Source organism: Dipteris shenzhenensis, chromosome 24 (assembly GCF_047967505.1).
Source record: "Dipteris shenzhenensis isolate YYH24624 ecotype China chromosome 24, Dip_SZ_1.0, whole genome shotgun sequence".
In the NCBI taxonomy this organism is placed as follows: Eukaryota; Viridiplantae; Streptophyta; class Polypodiopsida; order Gleicheniales; family Dipteridaceae; genus Dipteris; species Dipteris shenzhenensis.
The window spans coordinates 33,941,946-33,957,670 of record NC_141619.1 but is presented as its reverse complement, the minus strand read 5'-3'; the positions used below and the strand labels follow the sequence as shown (position 1 = coordinate 33,957,670).

At 43.2% G+C, this 15,725-nt stretch overlaps 1 protein-coding gene across 1 annotated transcript in view; it reads right to left on the bottom strand.

Annotated features, from left to right (window-relative positions):
* Positions 1–15,725, bottom strand: part of DPE1 (disproportionating enzyme) — a 73,624-nt gene that overhangs the window by 25,683 nt on the left and 32,216 nt on the right. The window contains exons 7-13 of the mRNA XM_087395187.1: positions 8,347–8,505; positions 8,143–8,222; positions 7,877–8,016; positions 7,750–7,781; positions 7,586–7,660; positions 7,214–7,286; positions 7,025–7,113 (exon numbers count right to left, since the gene is read on the bottom strand). Of these exons, the coding sequence (XP_087251313.1) occupies positions 7,025–7,113; positions 7,214–7,286; positions 7,586–7,660; positions 7,750–7,781; positions 7,877–8,016; positions 8,143–8,222; positions 8,347–8,505 (648 nt within the window). The remainder of the gene's footprint in view (positions 1–7,024; positions 7,114–7,213; positions 7,287–7,585; positions 7,661–7,749; positions 7,782–7,876; positions 8,017–8,142; positions 8,223–8,346; positions 8,506–15,725) is intronic.

Here is a 15,725-nt window from a genome sequence, read left to right as displayed (position 1 = left end):
GGAGTATGGGGATTACACATCCGGGCGTTAGCAGGATACCATGGCTAGCACTGTCCTCTTCTATGGCACTTGCAACAAGGGGAGATCACAGGTGTTGGTATGCACGCATAGAGAGATGGTTTGCAGGACTAGGGCTCCACATGGATAGACTACCTCCTTTCCAGTATAGCATGGATGCTTCTTTCTCTCCCCTCCTATCACACAAGGTCAACCAGGTTATCCGTGAGGATCTACTACAGCTACACACATTCTGGACTTGGTTGGGCCCGAGTGATCTTCCAGTGAAGCTAGGCTTCTATAGAGATCACTTCCTACATATCACAGCGGAGGGTTTCATTGATCCACCAGGATACATGCACCTACCCCACTCGCTGAGGATCTCCCTTGGGTAGTTCCGGGTCTCTTCACACAGACTTCATATCGAGAGCGGCCGAGCAGAGCGGTTACCCAGGGAGAGGCGCATATGCACACTATGTGACATGCAAGAGGTTGAGACAGAGGAGCACTTCATCTTCAGGTGTCCTGTTTACTATGAGATCCGAGGGCGTTTCTATTGTCTCTTCAGAGATAGTTATGGGATGTAGGCCCGTGTCCTCTCCTACCCAGACCACCGATGCTTGGCTGGTTTCATTCATGAGATGATCAGACACCGCGATAGGATACTACGAGCACAGACACAAGAGCAGCCTTCTCCCTCGACTGATACCTCTCAGAGCTCTATCACGGAGTACTTTTAGCCAGATCACATGACCGTGAACCGAAGCCTGTGACCCGATAGCTCAAACAGAGGGTTGACTCACAAATCACACTTGGAGACATCCCCTCCTTGTTTAGGGTCGGAGCCCGACTGATGGGGGTCACAGTGGCCTTGGTTAGACGCAGAGCTACGATCAGGAGACGTACCAGGACTGCACCCTTGAGGGGGGCGACAATGTTCTATTGCTGACCTCATGCCTCCACTTCCACAGCCTCATCCATCCTGATGTCCTGTTGTTGACGATGATGATGATGATGATGATGGTTATGATGATGCCAACAATGATGCTGAGATTGATATATATATAGTCGGGATATGACTATGTTGTACTTAGGACTTAGTACTCTCATTTTGCATTTTTTTGCATTCTACATTGGTGTGGATGCTCGTTTAGTAGCTCCACTACCACAGCTCATTGTATCAGGTTTTTCACTGTCTCATAGACCCATCGGTTTTTCAAAGACTTTAATAAACTTTCTTTTTTTTCTTTCTTTGCCTCAGCCCCTTACGGCCTTCACTGATGGTATCAACTGATGAAGACTTGAAGAAGCACATCAATGGTAGTCACTAGAGATTGCGAGAGTTGCTGTGTTTTTGTAACCCAAATCGTGTGTGCAGAATATGCAGGGAGGGCAAGCAAGCCTGAGATTCATATTACTGGTCTGAAGGAAGTACAGTAAGAAATTGAACTAGTCTGTTCTGATATACGTGAGATGACAGTTTTCAAAAAGGGAAGATAACTTCTGTTGACAAACTTTTTGTATTCTGCTTTTTTTAAAACAGATGTTTTTGAAACTTTCAAGATTTTCAAAGCTATGGCAAAACACCTGACTGAAAAAAAACAATAGCAATTCAGTCTGAAAGGCTGGCCACTGGGGAGTATCGCTCAGAGAATTTAATGCCTATTGTTGAGAGTGCTCACAACGGAAGCAAGAACGGAAGAAGGAGAGAGAGAGAGAGACAGAGAGCCACACAAGTTTGGTGGGTACAGAACCACCCTAATCTTCTTTTTTCATTCATTTATATATGTGTTTGAGTATTGTACATAACCGGGGTAAAGGCACAGTGACCTTTAACCCCCACAACCTCCCACTTAAAAGACAATGTGCTTTTAAGAGAGAACAACCAGTGAGCATACTATCCAATGCCCATCAATACACGACAATACTCAAACCGCAGACTAGGTAGACTCTTCGTCAACATATCTGCAAGGTTATCATCTGTATGAACCTTGACAAGCTCTATGCCCTTGTCCTCAAGTACCTCCCTGATGAAATGGTACCTGACCTCAATGTGTCTGGTCTTCACATGAAAGACCGGATTCCGTGCTAGCTGAATAGCACTCGTGGAATCACTATGCAATGTCGGTACACCTGTATGAATCCCCAAATCTCCCACTAGCCGATCAAGCCATATAGCCTCCTTGCAACCCTCTGTGGCTGCAACATACTCAGCCTCTGTGGTAGACAAAGAAACGCACTTCTGTGCGCGAGACATCCACGACACTGCACCACCTGCAAAGGTGAACACATAACCAGAAGTGGATCTCCTACTATCCACATGCCCTGCATAGTCTGAATCTGTGTACCCAAGTACACGCATGTCTCCTCTACCAAAGTAGATGCACATCTCCTTGGTACCCTTCATGTACCTCATGATGCACTTAACTGCCTCCCAATGCCTCTTTCCTAGATTAGCCATATACCGGCTAATAACTCCCACTGCAAATGCAATGTCTGGTCTAGTAGCTATCGTATGAGTTTTTCTCTTTGGTGTCACTTTGTCCCATAGGCCCGCGAGGCCTTCTGTGGACATTAATCTATCTCTCTCTCTCTCTCTCTCTCTCTCTCTCTCTCTCTGCTACCCCCTCGCTATCCCCTCCGCTACCCCTCGCTGAGTCCCCTCTGCTACCCCCTCGCTGAATCCCCTCTGCTACCCCCTCTGCTACCCCTCCACTACCCCTCCTCTACCCCTCCGCTACCCCCCCCCCCCTCCTGCTACCCCTCGCTCAGCCCCCCCCCCCCTTCCCCTCGCTCAGCTTTTAAAAATTAATTAATTAATTAATTAACCCCTGCTTGCAGCTCTGACCCTTTTTTTTTCCCCCCAACAGCTCTGACCTCCTGCAATCCCTTCTTTGCCCGCTGCTGCCTCCCCCATAATGAAGGGAACATGGGGATGAGGACAGGAGACTAGGCGGGAGACCCTTCGGTCCAAATTTGCATACGCGTGGAGATGGGGAAGGGAAACAGTGACAAGGGGAAAACACAAAAGCAACTCAGTCTGGAGGACTTCAACAAACGCAGCAACCGGAGCGGTTTGCCAGTGGACAACACCGCGGCCCAGAAGAGAGGGGCCCACCCAAAGCCCATACCGCTCACCACATCCTCGACCTCGTGTTGCTAGGATACTTTGCAGTTTTCATAGAACACCCTTCTTCCTGGCCTGGGGATCAATTGCTTGGTTGTCACTCACTGGTCCACAGGCTTTCTTCGAGGGACATGACACGAACACAACTTTCTTTGTTTGACAACACCTTGTGGAGTCATGCTCCCTCCGGGATGTTCCATTTACTCCATTCAGAGCTCCCCTCGCTTCTGTAGATACATCTTGGGAGATTTTGGCGAGTATTACAGCATGGCATATTTGGAGAGCCAGATGTACAGAGGCTTTGAAGGGCACCCAGGTTCACCCTTCTCAGACTATGGCCATTATTTGGGCAGATACTATACACACTTTGATGGCCATTTGGGCAAACATACAGGGAACCTCCAGGACTGCTACTGCTAGGAGAGTTGCTTTTCTGAGAGTCTGGAAGGGTTCTCCTTTCTTCTCTGACTCTCCTTCAGGGATGAGGTGGCATTTTCAGCCGCCACCTGGGATTTTTGTTTGCTCATTCTGAGCTGTTTTTTCTCATGCTTGACATGATGTACTCCCGCACTTGAGCTTGCTCTGCGGTTTTTATTCATACTTAATGAAGTACTTTTCTTGGGAAAAAAAAAAAGGTGACATACATCTCTTTATTACGGTTCCCACTCACCATAATGATATGATATGATTGTATTAAAGTCCACCTGAGACCCTTCAGAATCTATGGGACTGGCAATCACTATTGACTACGAGTAATCCCTTACATCCAATGAAGAGAATAGTAGAAACTTATTACGTAGTGAGTACTTGGTGGGCTAGCTTGTGTGCAAGTCCAAGTACCTTGTTGCAGTATTCCAAGTCCTCTTTTAAGTAGCTTTTTGGCTGGCTGTTCTAGCAGACTTTTCAACTTCTATTTGATGTCCCCATAACCTTCTCTGATGTGTGCGTAGGCTCTACATCTGAGAAATCAGAAATACATGCTGCTCATTTTTTACCTCCCTAGTGGGGCAGATTTTGCAAGCCCTTTCTTCTCTGGGGATCCTAGGTCTTGCCCACCTGCCCCTCTCCACCTCTAGATCATGTGAACGTGTCCTGAGTTCGCAGATTAGATGCCTTTTGAACATTGATGTATCTTCCCCGAGGCATATTTGCATGCCATAGCTGTCCATTGGGTTAAAACTTAATATCCTATTTGTGGAACTGCATTTTTGTCCGCGGGATTTGCCATGACTTCTGTAGCACTAGATAGTTGGAGAAAGAAAGAAAGTCTATTAATGTCCACGGGAGACCATGGTCGAAACAACTCCTACAAATCCAGTTTTGATCAAGGGAAAATGTTTAAAAGTGAGTGAGGAACTTCATTTTACCCTCAGGTGATTACATGCTCAGAACAATAAGACTAAACCTTAGGACCTAGGCAGGTCATCCCGTGACTTTGCAAGTGCCACATTCTTAATGAAATTGAAGAGGTATGAGTACAACGCCTAATCCAATATGGATTACTTTTTCAAGTAAGCAAAAGACTAGTATTCTATATTCAACTATTTAAGTTACAAGCTTGCAAATATTTTGACTTCATGACATCAATTAGATGTCAACTACCACCAACATCAAGCACATGCACTATTGGAGCCTACATGCTTAATTGTCAGTTACTCTGTTATAAAAAGACCTTAGCCAATTCAATAAAGTGACATTCTATTTTAGAATTATATGTGGTTATGAAATAGTTTTAATACTTTGATAGATTCACCTATGTGAATGCTGATATTCGTACAAAAGTTTCTCTATTGATCAACAGTAAAATCATCTGTGTTGTGAAGTAAGCTAAATGACGCATCCTCTAGGTGATGTGGCAATGATTGGAACCTACATGCTTAATTGTCAGTTACTCTGTGATAAAAAGACCTTAGCCAATTCAATAAAGTGACATTCTATTTTAGAATTATATGTGGTTATGAAATAGTTTTAATACTTTGATAGATTCACCTATGTGAATGTTAATAATAGCCGAACCATTTGGAGCATACCAAGTAGTGATGATTTTCGTACAAAAGTTTCTCTATTGATCAACAGTAAAATCATCTGTGAGGTGAAGGACCTAAATGTCCTGGATATCAAATATTTAAATCTCGAGCCCTTCAAACAATAAAGTATCACAATAATCTAGATGGTTTTGCGTGATCTGTATGCTTACAAATGTTAGGAGCATACTTCCGACTGGAGCCTTTATGTGAAGATGTGGCTACTTGAAACTGAAGCCTTAGTCGGAGGATTAGAGCCTCAATACTTTCTGTAAAAAGTCTTTGGACATAAGAGGCTAGAAAAGTAGCATACTGTATTCAAGGAGAATTCACTTCACTAATCCTCTATTGACGATAAGACAGGAAGAGTGCCTCTAAAAGATGAACACCTAGTGAAATGACATAAGGATGTTATTCTATGCTCAGTGAGTCCTTATGGACCAGTTAATTGATTCCTTCCTAAAATTTGTTCATAACGAAAATTAAAAGTATATTTATGACTAACTGACCCTAAAAAGTAGAAATGAAGTCATAAGAAGAGGTCGAAACCTCGATTCCTTAGACACTAAGCCCAAGACTCTCATATGAATGTATTATACAGGTTAGAATGTTATAAACTATAAAAATGAAAAAGTGTAGTCAAGGAATTGAATCCCTGAGTAGATATTCATTGATTCATAAAAATTCAACAATGGAAACCCTAGTCAGTCTGATAAGGGTAAACCCCTATATAGGGAGCCTTTTATAAGACTAATAGACAAAGAAGACACCCCTATAGTCCGCCTTGGTGGTATGGGATGCCAATAATTACTATTGGCAATGTCCCAGCAATGGGCCTTTACTTAGGGCTAAAGCCCTTCCAGATTTGGCCAACCAGATCCACAGACTGGCTCACCAGCCTGTACAGATACCCAACTAGTCTGCACTACTACCGAATGGCCTGCACATGGCAGGCCCCGCCATCTACTGTTGTATTGTCAATTGGGTCTCTGGTCTGTAGGCCAACTGGCACTCTGCTCCAGCCGCCTGGGCCCGAATCCCACTGCAAACCGCCAACTGGCAGAGCCTTCTGCCCACCACTACTAGGCTTGTAAATGAGCCTTTGGCAGCCCTTGTTTCTACTGGCTTTGATGCCCACTATATTGGCCGCCAAGAAGGTTTTCACTTTCCATTTAAGGGTTAGATCTGTGCCTCTAACCCACTTTGTCCTATCATCTACGATATCCATTCCTTTCTTATGTGCTTCATGCAAAATCAACTCAAAATTACTATTGACTCAAATTACATCATTTAGAATTATTAAAAACCTCAACTTTTGTATACTAATCCAAGAGCTAGTGCATTATGGACACACTTTTACACTATAGAGATACAATACATCTGGTCTATACGTCTTGTAACCTCTGAACACAATTTTGCACAAGAATGAGCACACATTTAGTATGCATTCAGTGTGCAATTGTATGTATCGGAGAGCATACTCTTGAATGGCATGAAAGCATGTGGTGTGCATGTGAAAGTACATATTGCATTCTATATAGCTTCCCATTGAGTTCGTTCATGTAATGATGTGTGTGTGCACAATATGTACCTGCATATATGGCGATAATAACTCTTTCATTAAGCACTACAGAGAAATCATTAAGAAAGACTAGAAATAGCAAGAGGACAAGAGAGGAGGGTTGTGGGGGGGTGCAGGGCCAGTTGTTCTTTTAGATGATCAGAGCAAACAAAGATTAGTAAAGAAACATTTATTGGAATAACTTGGTTGCAAAGGGAGAATCATCCATTCAAAAACAGCAGACATCACTTGAAAGCACAGAATTGAGATAGTAAATATGCCAGTGAAAATAAACAACATGAGCAGTGTACATACAGTATCATTGTCATGAGTTCCGGGATAGACTACTTGATCCACCTCATGATTGTGGAGAAGGTATGGATTCTTTGCACCACCTCCGAACGCTGGAAAACAGTATTCTCAAGGATTGAACATAAAATCTGTCGAAGAAAATAATAACCACGACAAAGCCGCACAGCTGTGAAGCAATCCAAGAGAATATACCAAATTGAAGGACAGCCATCCCTGGTGCACCAATAGCTTTACGAAGTTGCACAACATCTGCTGTTATGACACCCTGCCCAGCAACAGATGAACATCCAGAAGTGAACATACATAGTTGCATGGTATTTCAAAAGCTAGCTACATGATGAAACCACAATATAGCAGCCTTTCTGAGCATGTTTCTACCAAATTATATAAGGAGGCATAGCTCCCCGTTTCAGGGGATACAACAAAAAAGAAAAATATAAACAAACCATCCAATAAGCATCTAATGTGTGGCAAAAGATTCAAAGTTACAGATTCCTTCATTGACAAAAAGTGTACACAAAGAGGGACATTTACAGCATCAGATAATGAGAATAACATTTATACCAAGTCTTCTGCAATAATATCAATTTTTCCCACTGCTCTTTTCACAGCATCGAACAGCTCCTCCCGTGGACCCATCTGTAATGGTTAGAATCATATTTAGCATTGGTTCTCCCGATGTTCGCATGATTGTAAACAAAGAAAAAGTCGAGAGGAACGATACAAGCCTTCCAAGTTCCAACCATGGCTGTGTCTGAGTCTGTCCAAAACAAATCACATGAAATTTTCAATACAGCTTATCACAGGCATGATGATAACCAATGCCAACAATAAAATGCCATATTAGAAATCAACCTGCAGATATGGCCCAGTAGCCAGCCAGCCCCCGAAAATGATCTATACGGAATTCATCATATAGATCGAATGCACGTCGCATCCTCGTGATCCACCATGAGTATCCATCTTTAGCCATTGCTTTCCAATCATACAATGGGCTACAAAGAAGTTGTTTCAAAACATTATCGAGTCCATGAAAGGTCCCTCAGCATGAAGATAAATGGTGGACAAGCAGAACTGTAATGACAACTTATGTTCCTGGTGGCAACCAAAAGCCAACGCACCTTCCCCAAAGCTGTCCAGTCTCACTGAAAGCATCAGGGGGCACACCACTGACGAGGAGAGGTTTACCAGTGGTTTTGTCCTATTTCACAATCACGAAGCAGGCAATATATGCCTGATTTATTTAGCTTTGCATTGGTAACATCACTGAAAGAGCACCCAAAGCAATACACATCATTTGTAGCTTGACAACTTAATATACGAACCAGTTCAAATTGGTTTCTATTTGCCCAGACATCTGCACTATGCCCTCCTACATAGATCGGCATGTCTCCTACAATCCGTATGCCTTTTCCATTAGCATACTTGTGAAGGGCTTGCCACTGCTTTTGAAACAGAAACTGCTGGGCAACAAATCCATCAATCTGTCCAAGAAAAGAGAGAAAATTAATTTCCCTGAACTTATAAAAATGTCACACTTCAAAAAGACTAAAATATATCCGCTCGTACAAATTGAGTTTATTTGGAAAAAAAAGGCAAAAAAAGAAAGAACCAGAGAACGAAAGAAAGAAATATACCTTTGTAAGACTAGAATAAGTCCAATCATACAAATTTAAATTTTTTGTTGTTCTAAAGGCCAAAAATCTACACAGAAAATAAAAGGGAAAATGAAAGAGAAGAAAAAAGAGGTAAACAAAAACTTTTATGAAAAACAAAAGGAAGAGATACTTAGGAAGCAAAGCAACACTTATGTCGTCATCAGTGCCCAAGCATAAGCAGCTATACTTGGTTTCTAAAGACCCGCGGAGTCTCTTGGGCAAACCCAGTGCTTACTAAAATACGTCAAATAAACAAAAGAGAAAGAAAACAAGAAATAAAGAAGAAAGGAAGAAGGTGACTAAGCAAAAATATGAAGGAGAGAGAGAATGAGTGAGAGCAAGAGAGATAGAGAGTGTAGGGAGCTTGGAAGCTGAAGACGTAGTTGCAATAGAATAGAATGAAAGAGTACAACACAAAGTGAGAAGGATAAGGTTTTGTCCTAGTGACAAAACCTTAGTAGTCACTAACCATAGTTAGTGAACTAACTGCAGTTAGGGGGAAAAACCTCTAAAAGAGGAAAAAGTGCCCCTAACTAACTTATTATATTACATTGGTCACTGCTGAATTATATCTATAATTCTAACACCCCCCTGCAGTGCCAATGTCATGTACAAGGCTGATCAATCACCAATATAAGTTCAGGGCACTGCGAAATGCCTCAAACTTCTCACGTGGTAGCGCTTTGGTGAAAATATCTGCAACGTTGTCATGTGTGGACACAAAGATCATACTGATCTCTCCTGCATGCAACTTCTCTCTGACGTAGTGATAGTGAACCTCAATGTGCTTCGTGCGAGCATGAAACACTGGATTCTTTGCCACTGCAATGGCACTCTGACTATCAGTGAGAATTGGAGAAGGACCCTCCAAAGACAGATGAAGATCAGCAAATAAACGTCTCAGCCAGACACATTCAACTGTTGCTGTGAAAGCTGCCCTGTACTCAGCTTCACATGATGAGGTAGCCACTGTAGATTGTTTCTTGCTCAACCATGAAATGCAAGATTTTCCCAAAAAGAAACAATTGCCACTAGTGGACTGCCTAGTGTCATAATCACCAGCCCAATCTGAATCACTGTAGGCATGCATCTGCAAGTCACCCCCCCTGGGAAATAGTAAGCCAAAAGACTTGGTGCCCTGCAAATAACGGAAGATGCGCTTAACTGCCTGCCAATGCATAGTTTTGGGGCTGTGCATGTACCTGCTCACCTGAGATACTGCAAACTGAATATCAGGCCTAGTATTGCAGAGATCTATGAGGCATCCAACAGCTTGACTGTAAAGTGTGGCATCAACTGATCCTCCTGCATCATGCATTGTGAGTTTCAGCCCCGGTTCCATAGGAGTAGATATGGGCTTACACTCTTGCATGTTAAATCTGTCCAAGAGTTTCTGAACATACTTGGACTGAGACATAACAGTGCCACGTCTCTCATGAGAGAACTGGATCCCCAAATAAAAGTGAAGCAGCCCCAAATCTGACATATCAAAGTTGGTCTGCAAATCAGCTTTGAAATCTGCAATTTTTTCTTCATTGGACCCTGTGAGGAGTAAGTCATCAACATAAAGAAGGATGACTAAGATTTCCCCCCCATCCATCTTGATGTAGAGGGTGCTCTCAGTAGGACTATTGTGCAGCCCCTTGCTGGTCAAAAAGGCATGTATTTTGGCATACCATGCACGAGGGGCCTGTTTCAGCCCATATAAAGCTTTATTAAGCTTGCAGACTTGAAGTGCATTGGCTGTAATTTCAAAACCCGGAGGTGGTTTGACATACACCTCTTCCAGCAAGTCCCCATTTAAGAAGGCTGTTTTTATGTCCAACTGATGAACATTCCACTCAAAATGTGCAGCCATTGCAATAACTGATCGGATGGTGGTCATCCGGGATGTAGGAGCAAAGGTCTCCTCATAATCTATGCCCTTTTTCTGAGCATAGCCTTTAGCAACCAGCCTGGCTTTATATCTGTCAATGGAGCCATCTAGCTTCCGTTTGACTTTAAATACCCATCGTGTGCCAATAGCATGTTTACCCTGTGGTAAGTCCACAACATCCCAAGTCTGATTTTTTGCAATGGACTGCAACTCATCGTGCATGGCATTCATCCAATGCACATTACCTTTTGCTTCTTCAAATGTGGCAGGCTCCTCCTCATCAAGGAGAGTACCTACATATGCTGATTCCACTGAATTAGCACCTTCCATGTGCCTTGCTGCACTGCGAGTCCTGCCAGGTAACGGAGCATCAAGTTTACTCTCCCGGAGAGTCTGTAACAGCCAGTTTGGGACTGTTTTTGCTGCATGTATGTCTGCAATTTCTTGCTGCACCACTTGTTCCACTGCCTGTGGAGGAGGCATGACATCCTGTGGCGGAACTGAAGCATTTGAAGGTTGCTGTAAATTCTGATTTGGATCAGAAAAATCAGCAGGGGAACCCAAAGCAATGGGTAGCAACCCTTGAAAGACATCTTCTGAAGATGAAGGCATTTGAAAATCAGCCTGAGTGTGAGCTGAATTTTCAGAAAATATCACATCTCTACTTACAATGATTTTGCGTGTAGCAGGATTGTAGAGACGATACCCCTTGCTTTCTGCACTGTATCCAACAAATATGCATTTGATGGCTTTATCTGACAATTTGTGCCTAAATTCAACTGGCACATGTGCATAGGCAAGGCATCCAAAGACTCGGAAGTGATCCACTGAAGGCTTCCTGTCATTCCAGACCTCAAAAGGAGTTTTTGTTTTTAAAGCCTTAGTGGGAGCCCTGTTCAAAATGTAATTGGCACACATCAAACCCTCTAACCAGAATTTATGAGGCATGTGTTTGCTTTTCAGCATACATCTGTCCATCTCCATGAGGGTTCTATTTTTCCTCTCAGCTTTGCCATTTTGCTGAGGGGTCAGCCTGACTGTGAGCTGATGCACAATACCCTTTTGTTTGAGGAAAGCATCAAATTCTGCAGATAGGTATTCCCCACCTCTATCCGTGCGTAATGTCTGTATCTTGAGCCCGGTTTCATTTTCAACCATGGCTGAAAAGTGTTTAAACACTGTGAACACTTCAGATTTCTTTTTCAGCCCATAAACCCAAGTAAAATTGGAGTAGTCATCAATAAATGTGACAAAGTAGAGATGACCACCCAATGACGGAGTCCTCATGGGACCACAGACATCACTGTGTATAAGCTGCAATTTGCGAACAGCTTTAACTGAACCATCCTTCTTGAAGGGAAATCTATGCATTTTACCTAAAATGCACCCTTCACAGGCATGTGGAGGAGGTATCTCAAGAGGTGGCAATGCATCAACCATTGAAAATTTCTGAAGTGTCATTAAGCTGTTGTAATGCATGTGGCCATATCTGGCATGCCATAATTCTGCATTTTGCATGGCAACTGTAGGGGTAGAAATTGCCAAAGCATGAGCTGCTCTTTTCTCAAACATATCAAGCTGAAAAAGCCCACGCAGCAGAGTACCAGATAACATTAAGGCATAGTTAGCTTCCCTGTCTCGGACAGCACATTTGTCATCCTCAAAGATGACCTGAAATCCCCCTCTGTTAAGAGTGGACACTGAAAGGAGATTTTTGGTTATGCCAGGCACATATAAGACATCAGAAAGTCTGAAAATCGAGCCATCAATTGCAGTGAGCTCAACTTCTCCTGTGCCACGTACTGAATATGAGGAGTTGTTGGCACAAGTGACTTTCTTACCAACAGGAGGTGGATGCAAGGAAGTAAAAAGACACTTCCTAGAAGTGATGTGCTTGGATGCACCGCTGTCAAAATACCATGTGTTCAGTGTTTCATCAACACTGAAAGCAGATGCATCTGTAGAAGAGTCAAAGCTGCAAGTCAAAAATGCATATGTATCATCACTGCAAGAGGCTGTACTATCCCGAGCATCTGGAACAGCCAACCTAGAATCAGAAATGCAAGATAAAAAGGCATAATCTTGACCAACAAAGTTGGCTGCAGCATCCCCACTGTCAGATGCACAAGGGACTGAATCTGAAACAGCCATTCCTGAGCTGTTTTTCTTTTCTTTTGCAATCCTTTTCCTGCATTCTGCTATGTGATGACCTCGCTTTTTGCAGTAGTGACAAAAACCCTTCTTTTTGGGCTTACCTGCATCACTTTTAGCCTTGTGTGAAAGCTGTCCTGACCCACTGGAAGGCTGATTTGCTGTTGTCTTTGCCTGTCCCTTTGTTTTTTATTTAAATTTTGAGAGCATGGCTTGTTCACCTGCACGTGAAGCCAAATTTTTCCTGGTCTGCTCTTCCTGAAGCAGAAGTCCTATCAACTCATGAAAAGAGAGAGGATTTGCACCCCCCCTCAATGATAAATTCAGCGAAGTGTGAAAGCTGAGATAAGACTCAGGAAGAGAATTCAGAGTGGTTGTAATCATCTCTGAATCAGGAATAATTTCATCTATGTTTAACAACTGCTCTCTGAGATCCTGTAGCTTAGTGAGGTGGACTGACATGGAGTCACCCTCCTCCATATGTGTATTGCTCAACTCTCTTTTTAAGAAAGATACTCTGGCATCATTCCGTGCTGCATACATGCTTTCCAAAATATCCCACGCTGCCCTGGAGGTCTTACACGACCGGATATGCGGAATGATTGATCTTTTCACTGAAAGAGAGATGCATGACAAGGCTAAGGCATCTCGTGAATCCCATCTCTTCTGTTCTGGAGTATTGACTGTAGCTGCACCAACAACTTGTCCTGCAGCTGCACCCTGTGCACGACCTCTTCCACCTCCTTGCTGAGGAGGGGTAGCAGGTGCAATATCTGCTGGTCGGATTTCATCCCCATTGACATAATCCCATAAATTGCGAGAAATCAGAATATTACGTACCATGAAACTCCAGAGAGAGTAGTTGGTACCATCCAACTTGTCTTCCTGTGAAAGACCACCGAACTGGAACTCATTCTGATTTTGATGGGCCATATCTGAGAAAGAGATTGAAGCAGATACTAAGCTGAATTCCCTTACTGGGAATAATATGCACAACTCCCAAAAACACAGCCAAGCACGGGCTGTATATGCAACTTAGATTTCTGTACTTGAGCTGTCAGAAATCTGTCCAAGCATCAAACACTCTCCAAAATCTGCCAAAAGTGTTCCAAACACTTCAAGAAAGGCAGTATGTACTGAATACTCCAAAAAATGCTCTCCCAACACAAAAGCCCCAATTTGTGGCTAGAAATTGCAGCCGGAAAGGGGTAAAAATGCTAAAAGCCCCAAATCTGCAATTTTAAAACAAAAGCCCCAAATTTCAGACTATATCTCCAATTTTGCTCTTGATATAGCTCCAAACTTGCCCAATGATTGCAATGTCTGCAATCTACAAAATGCCCCAAATTTACTCCTGAAAACTAAGCCAAACAATGGCTTTCTGCAAGATGTGCCTGCCAAAGATAAAAAATGCGAGTTTCTCCTGCAAGAAAGAACTTTTTACGCAGATACAACCAGTTGTACCGTACGTACTGCAGATGTACGGTGAACTGCACGGAATCAAGGCGACCTTGTACGGCAACTGTACGGTAGCACAAGCTGTACGAACCTGTATGGAAGCAGAGATTGTACGGAGGCAATAATGACGACCTGTTGTACGGAAGCAAGACCTGTACGGAAGTCAAGCCTGTACGGAAGCAGGAATGAAGACCTGCTGTACGGAATGCACGCGCAGGTACAGTTGCTACGTACGGCGATGACGCAGGTTGTACGACAGGTACGGCGAACTAATTGCAGGTGTGCTTGTACGTACGGCCAACGTAGACTGTACGGCAATGATTACGCAGAAGGTACAGTAGGTACAAATAGCGATGGCGCAGCAGGTACGGTACGTGCGGTGTCAGCTCAGCGACGCAAGTTCTGGAGTAGCAGATCCGTACGGACCTGTACGGAACGTACGGACCTGTACGGACAGCTTTGTATTACTTCGAGTTGTACGGACGGGTTGTTGAAGCAGGAGCGACAGCAGGAGCAGGAGCAAGAGCTCAACTTGGCTCTGATACCAAATGAAGGAGAGAGAGAATGAGTGAGAGCAAGAGAGATAGAGAGTGTAGGGAGCTTGGAAGCTGAAGACGTAGTTGCAATAGAATAGAATGAAAGAGTACAACACAAAGTGAGAAGGATAAGGTTTTGTCCTAGTGACAAAACCTTAGTAGTCACTAACCATAGTTAGTGAACTAACTGCAGTTAGGGGGAAAAACCTCTAAAAGAGGGAAAAGTGCCCCTAACTAACTTATTATATTACATTGGTCACTGCTGAATTATATCTATAATTCTAACAAAATAAACAAGCAAGTCAAGAAACAAAAAACAAAATCTTCCAAAAAACTGGAATTAACGCTCTCTCTCTCTCTCTCTCTCTCTTATTTAAAACATAAGACGCTAAAAGGACCCTTTACACTTACGTATCGCTTCCTACAAAGAGGCAAAATTACATTCCTAACTTAGAAAGCACAATCATACTCAATCAAACTCTCTTTTGAAACTGAAAGAAAAACGGGCGAAAGAAAGTTTATATAATGAAAGCTAAGGGGTGGGACCACTAAAGCGGGCATCCACACCCAGGCTGGTTTCTAAGATGAGAAAACAAATAAATATACAGTGGAGAGAGAGAGAGAGAGAGAGAGAGAGAGAGAGAGAGAGAGAAAGAAAGAAAGAAAGAAAGTTTATTAAAGTCTTCGGGAGACCATGAAGGTCTATGAGACTAAAGATAACTGATACAATGAGCATAACGCTGGTGGTCTCAAAACGGGCCAGCCAACCGTTTCTACAAAAAAAGAGGTCATGAAGGACGGTGTGTCTAGTCCTGATACAAAAAATATGTGTCTACCTCCAGATGATACAAAAAAGAAGGGGGGGGCACAAAAAATGAGGCAGAGGGGGGAGATACAGTATACATGTGCAGGTGGTGATCGTCAGAGACCAATCATAGAGGGGCCGTTAAATGGGAGGTCGGAAAAAACCCTGCGATAGATGATTGGCCTCTGACGTCACGCAGCCTAGTCGAGCTCGGTCGTCG